The 14,586-nt window shown below is 39.7% G+C and overlaps 1 protein-coding gene across 5 annotated transcripts in view; it reads left to right on the top strand.

Annotated features, from left to right (window-relative positions):
* Positions 1-14,037, top strand: part of OGT (O-linked N-acetylglucosamine (GlcNAc) transferase) — a 30,153-nt gene extending 16,116 nt beyond the window's left edge. For 3 of the 5 annotated variants that reach the window (XM_072123129.1, XM_072123128.1, XM_072123132.1), the window contains 18 exons: positions 115-194; positions 3,010-3,205; positions 3,310-3,450; positions 4,017-4,117; positions 4,198-4,351; positions 6,224-6,325; positions 7,047-7,226; positions 7,375-7,533; positions 7,641-7,730; positions 7,851-7,976; positions 8,840-9,010; positions 9,656-9,772; positions 10,188-10,355; positions 10,445-10,597; positions 10,679-10,931; positions 12,016-12,081; positions 12,701-12,824; positions 12,904-14,037. In XM_072123129.1, coding sequence (XP_071979230.1) covers positions 115-194; positions 3,010-3,205; positions 3,310-3,450; positions 4,017-4,117; positions 4,198-4,351; positions 6,224-6,325; positions 7,047-7,226; positions 7,375-7,533; positions 7,641-7,730; positions 7,851-7,976; positions 8,840-9,010; positions 9,656-9,772; positions 10,188-10,355; positions 10,445-10,597; positions 10,679-10,931; positions 12,016-12,081; positions 12,701-12,824; positions 12,904-13,078 — 2,556 coding nt within the window. In that variant the 3' untranslated portion in view covers positions 13,079-14,037. The remainder of the gene's footprint in view (positions 1-114; positions 195-3,009; positions 3,206-3,309; positions 3,451-4,016; positions 4,118-4,197; positions 4,352-6,223; positions 6,326-7,046; positions 7,227-7,374; positions 7,534-7,640; positions 7,731-7,850; positions 7,977-8,839; positions 9,011-9,655; positions 9,773-10,187; positions 10,356-10,444; positions 10,598-10,678; positions 10,932-12,015; positions 12,082-12,700; positions 12,825-12,903) is intronic. The other 2 variants (XM_072123130.1, XM_072123131.1) reach the window with 1 other exon arrangement.
* Positions 14,038-14,586: the final 549 nt, after the last annotated feature.

The following is a 14,586-nucleotide window of genomic DNA, read 5'->3' as shown; positions in this document are numbered from 1 at the left end:
TTCATTTAAGTTATTGAACCATAATATCCTTTTTACTGTGAACTGATTAGGTCCATTGAGCTTGAGCTTGGTCTGTTACAGTACCTATTTGACGTCTGGTTTATTGGTTTCCAGGCTGTAACTCTTGATCCTAATTTTCTGGATGCCTACATTAATTTGGGAAATGTCCTTAAAGAAGCCCGCATATTTGACAGGTAAATACTTTATCTTTGTTTTCTGGAAGGTTGTAATTGTATAATTTTACAGAGACAATTACATTTGCAAATTTTGTATCCTTTCTTTGTATGTTTACTAAAATGAAAAACAAATAAAATAAAACATTTCAAGCAGTTGACTGGCACACGTGCCATTTAACATATACACATGAGTGTGCAACAATGAGTTGTAAGACATTACATTCCTGGCTGTAAGACATTTGTGAGATATCCTATTATATCCGCAAGCATTGTTACATTCGAATAACTATGTCCTAAGTAAATCAAATCTCTAGAAATGTTCTGAAAAAGAACGGACTTGGTTTAGGTGAACAACTCTACCCTTTATTATATTCAGGTTAAACCCCATCTATTCAAAGTACCCTTGAGCTGCTCTGTAAGATACCATTGGGTAAGGGTTTCGTTAGATCCACCCTTTCCTGTACAGTAAAATATTTTAGAATAAACAACCTCCACTTTTTTACCTGCCATCTTGGACTAATGGTGCTCTGCTTCCAGCCTGTCTATATAGAAACGTTTCTTTATGTTCTCTACCACCTTGTTGATTGTCGGGACAGTAGGTTCAAGCCACTGTTGCAAAAATGACCTCTTTGCCACCTGGCACAGCACGTAGAATAGTGGTTCACCACTGCTGTACACGGGACCTGCCAGCCCTTAGGGATTTTCTCTGCCGTTTCCAACACCCCCCCCCCCCCCCCCAATGGTGTCACCCAATCCGAGAATGATAGATCCTCCTTTTCCATTTTCCTCTACAGCACCTTATACAAAATTGAGATTCCTCCTGTGCGTATCGGCATCAGTAGTATGTTGTCAAATTGGTTTTGTCCCAACTCTCGTTCCATGTGCTAATGGCATCTATACAAAAATGTGTAATTTGTGCAAATTGGAAAAACTGGGACCCCACCCCCAAGTCGTAGTTTCCTATCAGTTCTTCGCTGGTCAGCTACCTGTGTTCCTGCTGGAGTTCCTTTACTGAGTGTATTCCCTTGTCTCTCCATTCCACAACCTACTCTGAGGACCCGGAGGGAAGTAAGGGGGTTCCACAAGGGAATGTGCTTGGATAGCAGCCATGGCAGATGCAGCCCTTTCGTATGGCCTTCCAGGCTGAGGTTGTCTCTCTGAATGTCGCTGAGTGTTTGGTACAGGTTGTTTACCTATCAGTACATGAAGTATTTTTAAGTCCCATGGGGAGCAGTATTCCATCTCTAATGCGACATCTGAATTGTGGTTAGTATTCTTTATCCAATCTATGATATGTCTAAGGAGACATGGTAAGTTGAAGCGGTGTATATCTGGTAGACCCATACCACCTTTTGTCTTTGGGGACCATAAGTTTGCGTATGCCTGTGTGTGGGCTCTTCTCCCGCCACAGGAAATGTGACAATCTTATGTAAGGACATGTTTAATTAGCAGGGGGATAGTTTGCATAGGGTACAATAGCTCAGAAAGACTCAGAAAGACATTTTAACTAGCTGATTCCTCCCCAATAGTGACAAAGGTAGGTTATCCCAATGTTTTGATTTCTTAGCTATCTTGGCAAAGAGCGGTGGATAGTTCAACACATATAGATAGTCCGGTGTCCAGCTTATTTTAATCCCCAAATAACCTATCCAGGATGAGGCTATTTGAATATTACATAGACGTTCCCTGTGGCAGTAGTGGAGGCCGTTGTTGCCCTAAAAATTTTCGCTCTTAGCCAGATTCCAAAAAAACTACTGTATTCTTCAAACAGTCGCATCACTCCCGGCAGGTTGCCCACTGGATCATCAAGGTCCTGGTGCCTTTCCATTTGGGAGATCTTTGATCCTATTTTGTATCTCGTCTGCTGTGATTGGAGAATTCGGTGCCTGCAGTTGGACTAGTGTCAATTAGGAAGTGATGCCTTATCTAAGAAAGTTTTACCCCGCTCTCCGATTTGTTATGGGTCCCGAATACAGGGATTCAGACGTTTTTACTACCCCTACCCTTTCCTTCATTCTAAGGGTATGTATTGGTGTCCTCCTCCCTCTTGCCAAGTTGGCCAGGAGTTTGCCCGACTTATCTCCATACTTATGGAGGACTGCCTCAAATTGGGATCGTACATAACTTTATTTCCTCTCCGCCCACTCTGAGTATTATTATTTTTTTTTTTTTTAAATGTTCTTGAGCCTTTTAATTCCTAAAGCCAAGGATGAATACATTGTATTTTGTTTAAAGTTGGCAATAGACATATACCCATAGACCTATTGTATGAGAATCTGTGCCCATCAGCTGTTGCCTGCTTGTTACTGTCATTGTGAACCCCATCTTGTATAACAGGTCAATCAATGGCTGTTTGTATGCTTAAATCCTTCTGACGGGTTCCCTTAAGTCCAGGTTCACGCATTTGACTTCAGTTATTTTTATTTTCCTTTTCCATTTAAAACCTGTATATAAACTGCAGACTATACAGCACTGGCCTTTGCCAACAGACAAACGTGTAGATTAAACTTTTATACAAAATATGAGAAGTGGATTGGATAATAAAAACAAGAGTAGTGGAGTAATATATTGTGAGTATGAATCTAGTGGAACCCCAAATGCGTATCAAGTGTGAGCAGACATGTCATAAGATATGTCAATGTGAGTCAAAGGGCTATGTAAAGTAAGAGTTCTATCACACAGGGTATAATTATCTTGTACTGCTTTAACTATTTCTTGCTAGACAAAAAAAAAGCCATTTAGGTTTGTTAATGAAATTCTACTCTGTGTACCTCCTTGATAAGAATTGTACTTCCCTTAAGTTAAAACCTTGTCTCCCTGCTTCATTTTGTAGAGCTGTGGCGGCATACTTACGAGCTCTTAGCCTCAGCCCAAATCATGCTGTGGTGCATGGAAATTTGGCTTGTGTCTACTATGAACAAGGGCTTATTGATCTTGCCATTGATACGTACCGAAGGGCTATAGAACTTCAACCGCATTTCCCTGATGCTTATTGTAACCTTGCCAATGCTCTCAAGGAAAAGGGAAGTGTAAGTATAATCTATGTGTTATGAAAATTGATGGATAAGAAAAACTGAACATAAAGTTGTGGCTTATAATTATTAATTTCTACCTCCCCTCCCTCCCTCATAAGGTGGTTGATGCTGAAGAATGTTACAATACTGCACTTCGCCTCTGTCCAACGCATGCCGATTCCCTGAATAACCTTGCAAACATTAAGCGAGAACAAGGAAATATTGAGGAAGCTGTGCGTCTCTACAGGAAAGCCCTTGAGGTAGACATAACAATCCAACATCACATTCTGAGTCATGGAATTTTTTTTCTTGTTTATTTATGCTTTTTTTTTTTTTTTTTTTTCCCTAACGTAACAAACATTGAGCCTTGAGTATATGCAACAACAAAGTGGCAAACTGGGGCTTATACTATGTATCAGGATACAAAAGGCAAAACATGCATCCCAGCCTCAGAGTTCAAAATACAGGGGCACTATAGGGAGTCCCACATCACCTAGCCCAAATTAGTTCTATTTATTGGGGACCGCGTTTGTGGATATAAACTGTTCGCTAATGAGGAACAAACTTAACGTTAAGTTCCTTCAATTACATCACAACCAACCGGCACATTAGTGAGCAATGTGGAATAAAATGTTATGCAGATCAAAGTGGAGATTGAGAAATTCAACTATGTCAGACCACAACAATTGAACTCTACAACAAGATCAAACACAGTGAAGAAAAATAAGCCACTAGCAGCCTGACAGCGGAAATGTCTATCATTTACCATGATATTTTTTTTCTTGAGTTTGATCCATAAATCTCACTATTACTTTTTGCATTTTAGGTCTTTCCAGAGTTTGCTGCTGCTCATTCTAATCTTGCCAGTGTTCTACAACAACAAGGAAAGCTTCAAGAAGCTCTAATGCATTACAAGGAAGCCATTCGGTAATTCAAGTTTGTTATGAAGACGACTGAGAACTTTCCATGTATTTGTATCAATTCTTATAAATCTATCTGTTTTCCAGAATCAGTCCAACTTTTGCTGATGCTTATTCTAATATGGGTAACACACTGAAGGAGATGCAAGATGTTCAGGGAGCATTGCAGTGCTATACTAGAGCAATTCAGATCAATCCAGCCTTTGCTGATGCTCATAGTAACCTTGCTTCCATCCATAAGGTAAATAAATTATACATCGCTGCTTAGCCCCTTTGTGAGCGAGGGGCATTGGTGCCTGGATCTCCGGGACAAATTTTGCAGTTTTGTTTTGCTCTTCTTGTCTTTAACCCCTTACCGACATGTGACATAGTATTATGTCACATGCCGAGTGCGGGAGCGTGGAGAGGGCTGACGGGCTGAGCCCTATCCATAGCCGGTAAGTCTTTGCTGCATATTGCCGCAAAGGCTTAGCGGTAACACCCGTGAACGGTGCCAGCACCGATTAGTGGATGTCTCCCCACCCATGCACCGCCATCTTTGAGGATCGTCGATCCCCGTCGTCATGGTAGCCTCTGGTCTTCCGAAGACCCGAGGCTACTTCGGGTTAACCCATGCATTACAATGTGCTATTAGCACACTGTAATGTATGAGGATTAATATCCCCATATACTGCCATACTGTAGTATGGCAGGATCTTAGACAACCTAGGGTTAAAGTACCCTTTAAATAGTAAGTACCCTTTGTAAAAATTAAAACAAAGTTTAAAAAAAATAAATATATATCTAAAAACCTAAACTCAAATCACCCCCCTTTACCTAGAACTGATATAAATTTAAATAAACAGTAAAAATCATACACAGTAGGTATCGCCGCATCTGTAAATGCCCGATCTATCAAAATATGATAACTGTTTTTCACTGCGTTTAACACGTAACAGAAAATCGCGCCCAAAGTTGAAAATGGCACTTTTTTTGCCATTTTTAAAAAAAAAAGTTAAAAATTTCTATAAAAAGTGATCAAAAGGTTGCACAGTCCTAAAAACGATAACATTGTAAACGTCATCAAAATCCGCAACGACACCTCCCAAACCTCCGTACACCTAAGTATAAAAATTATTAGCCCCGTATTGATGCCATAATCGTACCAACCCAAAGAATAAAAAAGACATGTCATTTGGGCTGTACAGTGAAATCCGTAAAATCCAAGCCACAAATTTTACCAATTTCGCTGCATTTGGAATTTTTTTCCCGCTTCCCAGGCATGGAATATTAAATACCACCATTTTGAAGTGTAATTTGTTACGCAGAAAATAAGCCATAACACAGCTCTGTACATGGACAAATAAAATTTTATAGATTTTTGAAGGTGGGGAGTGAAAAATGAAAACGCAAAAACGAAAAAGGGCTGCGGCGGGAAGGGGTTAAATGAGGATATTTTTACCACCTTACATCATAACAATTCTTATAGCATTGGCAGACAAATAACTAAAAATTTAAAACCTATGTTTTATGGAAAGTTCGGCAGTGTATATCTCTGGTTCCTTTTAATTTAGAAACCTAATCCTGATGTTCTATTAAAGGGAAAATTAACCTTTATGACACAACGATTGTTTTAGAGGCTACGACCATTTAAAGTGGGACATTTTCTTGACGTGTTATCTGCATGGGTCATGTGCAAATGGGTAAATTTGTGAAGGGTATAAATAGATTTAAATCAATACATTTATATTTATTTTCCATTGTTTTGATGGAGAACATATTTAGTTTAAAGGACATCTACTGCCAAGATCAAAGATTGTAAACTAAGCCCACTAATATACTGGTGTTTGCCCTCTCTGGCAGGATCTGCTCTTTTTTAAACTTCCTATTCCTTTTTTTTTAATTTTTTAAATTATTCAAATGATCCGGAGGGGCTCCAGGTGCCATTAATACTTATGGAGCACCTTGGCTCGTTGGCATAATTCGAAAGGCCTTCTTTTGTTAAAAAAAAAAAAAAACCACACCGATTCTGCCAGAAGGGACACACACCAGTATGTCCGCGTGCTTGGTTTACAATCCTTGATCCCGGTTCTGATGTTCTTTAGACATACTCATTGTGTCCTCTTCTCCTTAGGACTCCGGTAATATCCCAGAAGCGATTGCCTCATACAGGACTGCTTTGAAGCTGAAACCGGATTTCCCTGATGCATATTGCAACTTGGCGCACTGTCTTCAGGTATGTGTCCAGAATGACTGACTGGGGCCTGTTGCCACAACTACTTCTCCAAATAAGCATTGTATGCCAAACCTTGGAAAGAAATCTTCTTCAGGATCATTCTTGTAATATATGTAATATTAAAAAAAAAATTAACAATTGGGGGAGTGGGAGAACAGCAAGTGCAGAAGGACCCAAGCAAGGTCCTAGTCTCTAATTCAATAATTACAGAACAGGGAATAAAAGTGTAGGTGCCATAAACAACTACAGATCTGGGACATAATCAAATCATAGACATTATAGTAAAATAGTCCAGGCAAAGGGGAAGCCTCCTAAGGAGATAAAAAGGTGGGATCCCTAGGAATCCAAGGAGCCCAAATGAGGGGTATGTTTGATGAAAAAGGGCAGGAATATGGTACCAGAGCAGCAAAAGGTGTGTTTTTTTTCCCCCTCCTTCTTCTTCCCTGTACTGGGTGCATTTGGAGGTTTTGGCTGTTCTCTGCCATATAGTTCACCAAACTAATGGATCTAGTGTTTTCCTAGAAAAGTTGTATAATTGTGGCTGGGAGGATATACGAAAAGGTCTGCTAAAATGTTGTAAATGGTGCGTTTCAGCTTATAAATTTCCAAGTTTTTAGGAAGTGAGAACTGTTAAGACTACTAAGTCTAAATATGCACAGAGGCAGATTTTATTACCTATTTATATCAATGTGATTTTATTTATTTTTGTTCCCTTGTTCAGATTGTCTGTGATTGGACTGACTATGATGAGCGAATGAAGAAGCTAGTCAGTATTGTTGCAGATCAGCTGGAAAAGAACAGGCTTCCATCTGTCCATCCACACCACAGTATGCTGTATCCGTTATCTCATGCTTTTAGGAAAGCAATTGCTGAGAGGCATGGAAACCTGTGTTTAGACAAGGTAAGATTGCAACGTAAAGTACATCAGTAAAAAATAGGGGTTTCTTCGATAAAATTTTACATCTAAAGCAAGTATTTAGAGTGGAACAGTTGATTATATATAGCTGTACATTGGTAGTAAAGCTAGTGTTTTTTGCATTGTCCTGCAGATTAATGTTCTTCATAAGCCACTTTATGAGCATCCAAAGGATTTGAAGGCCAGTGATGGAAGACTAAGGGTGGGCTATGTGAGTTCAGATTTTGGAAATCACCCTACCTCTCACCTGATGCAGTCAATACCTGGCATGCACAATTCAGATAAGTTTGAGGTAAGTTATTGATTACTTCTACACATTATTCTATGTGGTTGAAGTTCCAATTTGTTTTTTTTTCTGCTATGTTGTGTGTTTTATTAATGCAGATTATTTTCCCTCAGGTCTTCTGTTATGCTCTTAGTCCTGATGATGGAACAAACTTCAGAGTGAAAGTTATGGCTGAAGCAAACCACTTTGTTGACTTGTCTCAAGTGAGTGTTCCTGTTGCTTGTAAACTTTTTATTTTTCGTGTGAAATGTTTAATATTTGCATGCATTTTATCTGTCTTGATGTCTTTTGAATTGTTTTAATACTAAACCTATATTTACTAGATTCCTTGCAATGGAAAAGCAGCTGATCGCATCCATCAGGATGGAATCCATATTCTAATTAATATGAATGGATACACCAAAGGAGCACGGAATGAGCTATTTGCGCTAAAGGCCGCCCCCATTCAGGTGTGTAAGCAGTATAGGGAATAATCTTGTACTCCTATTCTGTGACCTATACTTCTCAGTATTGCCAAATCATGTGCAATTCTTGCCCAGAAATGCTTGTTAGCCAGACTTGAGAGACATGACTGTTACCCAGTCAGCCATCCACCCTGTTACTTTTGTGCAGGTCTCTTTAAGTTAAATAATTTTGTTTGATCAGCCTGTTTTGGGCTTTAATGAGAAAACCATCCTGTTATTCCCTCATGGCAAGCTAGGACCCATAACTAAATATTTTCTGTCAGCATGGCTGTATAAGGACATACCCTTTATTAATATCTGACATGTTCACAGGATATGATGCAGGTCCCACATCTAGGACATGCAGCTACCTTGAAATAAAAGAACTGTGGACTCCTTTCTCGTGCCCAGGCTAAACATTTGTTGCGCTTGTGCTCCACCTCTCCATTCAGATCAGTGTCTACACACTCTTTTATTGCTATTATAGACTCAGTGTTTTGACCCAGCTGTGTATTCAAGATGGGACCTGCATCTATCCAACTTATATGACTTAAATATTAAATGTGAAAATGCATCTTTGACTCTATAGGGAGAATAACTTTTTTTGCTTCAAAGTTGCTTTAATTGTGTAAGGATCTCTAGCAATACTTACTAGACCCAAGGTTCACATTTACAGGGTGTTGAAGCTTGATAGAGGAGCCCCCTCCTATGTAGGGTGTTAGAGTTAGAGTAGTGAGATGAAGGGGGTTGTCTTTTATTTGATCCTAGCTGAACAGACTTTGTAATAAAGATGGGAATTGTAATGTTGCAGCTTTCTTGAATATTTCTAGAATAAACATTTTAATGTAGCTTGCATTGATATTTTTAAGGCTATGTGGCTGGGATATCCTGGAACAAGTGGAGCTCCATTCATGGATTATATCATTACTGACAAGGAGACCTCTCCTGTTGATGTTGCTGAGCAGTACTCTGAGAAAATGGCATATATGCCCAATACTTTCTTCATTGGAGATCATGCCAACATGTTCCCTCATTTAAAGGTATAATATTTGTCATGATAATTCTTCCCTTAATGTTTGAAAATGCAAATTAAAAATGTTGTACTTCTCTATGCTTTATCTGGACTCCCTATGGCAGTGGTGGCGAACCTATGGCACGGGTGCCAGAGGCGGCACTCAGAGCCCTTTCTGTGGGCACCCGGGCCATCGCCCCAGCACACCAGACAGAACTCAAAGAATCTTCCTGCAGTTCCAAGAAACTTAAAAGATGCTGCTTTCAGTCATATTTTGATACTTCGCTACTTGGGACTGTAGGAAGAGGGAGAATTAGACAGGGTCAAATTATTTTTGGAGGACCTCCTACTGGGCCCCACGATTCTCTATGTACAGAGGGAAACTGGAAAGAAGCTAAAATGATGAAAATTTTCCATCTTTCTACTGTGTTGCTGTCCTCAGGAGGCCAATGTGATTGAAAGTTGTTGAACAGGGAGCAATAAGTTACTGCTTTAATTTTTGGTTGGCACCTCGCGATAAATAAGGGGGGTTTTGGGTTGCAGTTTGGGCACTCAGTCGCTTAAAGGTTCGCCATCACTGCCCTATGGTATTACAGCCATTTTCCAGAAAAATCTTCCTAATTTTAACTATGTTTAGTACAATATTTTACTTATCTTTTCTTGTCCTTTACAGAAAAAGGCAGTGATAGACTTCAAATCCAATGGCCATATTTATGACAACAGAATAGTCCTGAATGGAATAGATTTAAAAGCATTTTTGGAAACTCTCCCTGATGTCAAAATTGTAAAGGTGAGAACACAAACTATTTTGAATGTGATCTATTTTTATCTTCTGGTCAGTCATTATCTAAATGGCTTTTTACAGCTTTCAAGTTTTAAAACTTTTGATTTTTAGTACCCGGTGGAGAAGCAAATTTGGAAAGGTCTCCTGCAACTGCATGGCTTTGTTATGGGATTCAGTATATGTCACTATCATACTTTTTTTTATTTTTTTTGTTGAATCCACTTTTGCCTGCTTTGTGATGAACTTAAATGACCTCTCGAGATTCATGCTGTCCAAGTTGTGGTACACTATTTATATCCCTTTTTGTTATAGTTGTCTGTCACCAGGGGGCCTTTTTCTGTGTGAATTTGCTCCTGAGAAGTTACATTTTGATCGTATCATTATATACTATTAACCACCTCTACTTCTTTCCCTTTTGTAGATGAAGGGTCCAGAGGGTGGAGACAATACTGATAGTAACTCTTCACTAAGTATGCCAGTTATCCCAATGAACACCATTGCAGAAGCCATCATTGAAATGATCAATCGAGGACAAATTCAGATAACAATTAATGGATTTAATATTAGCAATGGCCTGGCAACAACACAGGTATGTGTAAGCTTTCCTGCTTTCTTATGCTCAAATACAGTAATGATCAGTAAAACATTTTATTCTATGAACATTATTTTTCACCCTAGATTAATAATAAAGCAGCTACAGGTGAAGAGGTTCCTCGTACCATAATTGTTACCACACGATCACAGTATGGCCTACCAGAAGATGCTGTGGTCTACTGCAACTTTAATCAACTTTACAAAATTGACCCTCCCACTTTGCAGATGTGGGCAAACGTAAGTGGCTCTTCAGCAAGTATATCAATGTCCACCATCTAGAGGGCAATTTTTCCTCATATAAACACGTTCTTCTTTCAGATTCTGAAGCGAGTTCCTAACAGTGTCCTCTGGCTGTTAAGGTTTCCTGCAGTAGGTGAACCTAATATTCAACAATATGCACAAAACATGGGGCTTCCCCAGTCCCGAATTATTTTCTCTCCAGTTGCACCTAAAGAAGAACATGTCAGAAGAGGACAGCTGGCCGATGTTTGTTTAGATACACCATTGTGCAATGGCCATACTACTGGAATGGATGTTCTTTGGGCTGGCACACCAATGGTCACAATGCCAGGTAGAGAAAAATCTTTTTCTAGAGATGTGATGTTGATGGTATCTTTACATTTAATGACATCCTTAAAACACCTAGTTCTGCTTTGCCTTTCTACTTGTGACAGTATAGAAACCTATTTGGTCATCAAAAAAAAAATATAATTAGTGAAAATGTTACGTAGTAAACAGACAGGAAAAGACAGAAATTTTGAGTTTTTAGAAGGAATAAAAATTCGGCAAAATGGCTGAACATGGGGCCCCTAACGAACAAGAATATCTGAAGGAATCTAGATCGCAGAGGTAGATTATAGATCCCCAATAAATGAGATTATTCTCTTTCAGCTTAGTTCCTGTTAGGGGTCTTTTATCCTTGTTCTCCTCCCTTCAGTTGCCCTTCTACACCCTTGCCATGCTGATGAATACAGTATGTTGGAGATGCTGATGTTTGCCGTGGGTTACAGGGATTACTCGGCTCATCCCTCCTTTGAAAATCTCTGAATTTAAGGACTACTTCAGGGACCTGTTGTGCAACTTCTAGATACCCTCCTAAGTTGATGTACAGGTGAAGAAGGATGTTGTAGGTTTTTTCAGCAGACACTTGGAATGATATTTTATAGGCATTCCCCAAGATATCCCTAAACTTAACACGTCACAGATGTTCCTCATTGATAGAGTATATCATACAATGTTATTACAGAATATTGGTTTTCAGTCAGATACTAAATGTACAGAAGATCTGGCAGATATCCTTCCTATCATGTGCAGATCCCCGCTAATCCTGCAATGTTTTCAGTCTTGTTATACCCAGTTTCAAGTTAGTGTAGGTTTACTTTGGTGGGTGATCTTCTACCAACAATATCTGTTAAGAAAAGCTTACATAAATAATTGGAATGGTAACTTGCTGATGGTGGGTGTGTGCTGCTCACTGTCAGATCAAGGGATTGAGGATTGTTGTTATATTTTTCTGTCAATTTGTAAAAATGATTCCTATTAAAAGTGATTTAATAAAAAAGGATAATAACCCTGCCAGTCAATGTGCAGAGTGGTAAGTTGCCTCAGCCAGCACTTGGCGAGGCGGCATCTCCAACCATTTCCTGTGTTTTCAGTGACACCCGGAAGTGGAGTGCAAGCTGGGCAGCATCTGGACCGGAGAAATGAGATATCGGCCATAGGTAAATGATATTTTGTTATGTTGGGGACCCCATGTTCAACCAGTATTGGGTTTTTTGGGAATAATCTGGAAAATTGTTTAGGTATACCTTTCTGAAGAAATATAAGTGATGTGTGACTATATAGTGTGATATGCCAGAGTTTGGAAGATCCCAGGTTGATTTTCTAAATAGGTGGTAAGTCCGGGTGCCTCTTTACTGTACGAGCAGTGAGACTATGGAATTCTGCTGCAGGAGGTTGTTATGGTGGACACTCTTGTACGTGTTCAAGAGAGGCCTGGATGCCTTTCTAGAGTGTAATAATATAACATATAATCATATGGGAATATAACTTTTTGTTAGCAGTTTCTGTGATCGAGAGAGTTATTCTGTGCTCCATATTGGGGGTCGGGAAGGAATTTCTCCCAACTTTGGACCAGTTGGCATCAGCCTTGCAGGGTTTTTGCCTTCTTCTGCATCAATGCAATATAATATATGATGGACTGAAGTCTTTTTCTAACCTCTCTTACTATACTAGGTTTCTGAAGTTCACAGATTTGTCACTGGAGTACACCTTTTCTCCTTGTCATTTACAAAGTCAAGTATTACTGTAAGGTTGGACTGACATATGTTTTGTCTGTAGGTGACACACTAGCATCCCGCGTCGCAGCTTCACAGCTAACCTGCCTTGGATGTCCAGAATTAATTGCTAAAAGCAGGCAGGAATATGAGGATATAGCTGTAAAACTGGGCACTGATCTAGAATAGTAAGTAATCTAGACGAGTGTCGCCTAAGAGTCATATAATAACATTGCTTGATTTAACATTCTAAAATTGTTTCCACAGCCTGAAAAAGATTCGGGCCAAGGTTTGGAGACAGAGGATATCTAGTCCACTCTTCAATACCAAACAGTACACAATGGATCTGGAGAGATTATACCTGCAAATGTGGGAGCATTATGCCGCTGGTAATAAACCGGACCATCTCATCAAGCCCATGGAACCCACCGAATCTGCGTAACCAGGAACCCCCTGCAGCTGGGATATTCATTGCTATATATTTTGTTTCGACATTGAAATCCTCAAACTGTGGAGACATCAAATCAGTAGTTTTTTCCTTTTTGTTTCTCTCACTAAACTTACAGGGAATTTTGGAATTTGCCATCCAGTTTAAAGTCCGCGGACAGTTATTGTTCTTGGTGAAAAGTCTTTATAGTTTTATCTTGCAGTATGCTTTTTTTTTTTTTTTTCCAGTTTGGGCTTTTAAACATGAGTTTGTGTGTCTGCTAGCTCTGCTCAAAACATCCATTTTCAGCTAGAACCTTGTAGCTAACTGTGCAGGTTGAAAGAGTTAAAAGAAAAAAAATCTCAAAGCATCATTAATGGTGTTCTAGTCCTTTTTTATAGGTTTTATAAACCACTTGTAGCCTTTTAATGTCTGGCATTTGTTTACAAGCAGGCCTGTTTGTGTGCGCTTTGGTATAAATGAAACATCTCCCTTGGGATGTCTGCTTGTTCTGACATATACTCAGTCTGTCTTCATCTTTACCCTGTATTTTCCCAATTCATTACTTTTATCTTGTACGTATGGAGGGCGTTCAGTCAATTTAACCTGCGCTGTTGCCCCGAGGAGGAGTGAAAGAACACATACTGCAAACTCTGATGGTGTCCCACGTATTTAATGGACTCAATGAGATGTATTCAGTGTATGTACTTGTAATTTGCACGCAGTGGACTCCTTGAGATGTTGCTTATTCAGAAACCTAATTGGGGAAATTCATTTTTCATTGTCCTTGTATGGATGTGACGCATTGTTTGTGTGGAAAATAAGCATGTGCCGCATCTTATTAGATAATACTACACCTCTGCACATTGCCTATTTGATTTAATAAACTTGGTCGGCTTTTTCAGCTGTAAAATTGTCACTTTTTATTTGTATGTATGAAACTATTCTTTTGATCAGTAAACAGTAAATGGAGATTTTCCGTGTGTGGGGTGTTTTTTTTTTTTTGTATATTTTCTCTAAAACATCAGGGTAAGGCTAAGTTTCATAAATGCAGTGATCAGACAGATTCTGAATACTGTACATGAAATCGAAACTTCACTGGTAGCACTTTGATATTTCCCTTTTGAGACAAAAAAGTCTTCCGCCATATTCTGCCACCAATATCTTTTTCATACTTTGTGCTATGGCAGTGATGGCTAACCTATGACACGCGTGTCAGTGCTGACACGCGTAGACATTTTCACTGACACACGGCTGCCTGAGAGTTAAGTTTCATCCTACATGACCAGGTGCTGTAGCCGGGAGGCTGAGAGATTGCACTGGGCTTCCAGAACTCCACCCTCCTCCTGCCCTGGGCCGGCCCCTCCCCATGTGTGAGCTGTGCCTAGTGTCTCCAGTCAGCACAGGTATCAGCATGAGGCACAGCAGGAGAGCTGACCCGGCCATACACCCAGGAGGCTCCTCTGCAGCTCCTGATAGTTGTGGTGGGGGTAAGATGACAGCACAGTCAGAGGTCACATCAC

The sequence above is a fragment of the Engystomops pustulosus genome, chromosome 9, assembly GCF_040894005.1.
Source record: "Engystomops pustulosus chromosome 9, aEngPut4.maternal, whole genome shotgun sequence".
Taxonomy (NCBI): Eukaryota; Metazoa; Chordata; class Amphibia; order Anura; family Leptodactylidae; genus Engystomops; species Engystomops pustulosus.
This window is presented reverse-complemented; position numbering and strand designations above follow the sequence as displayed.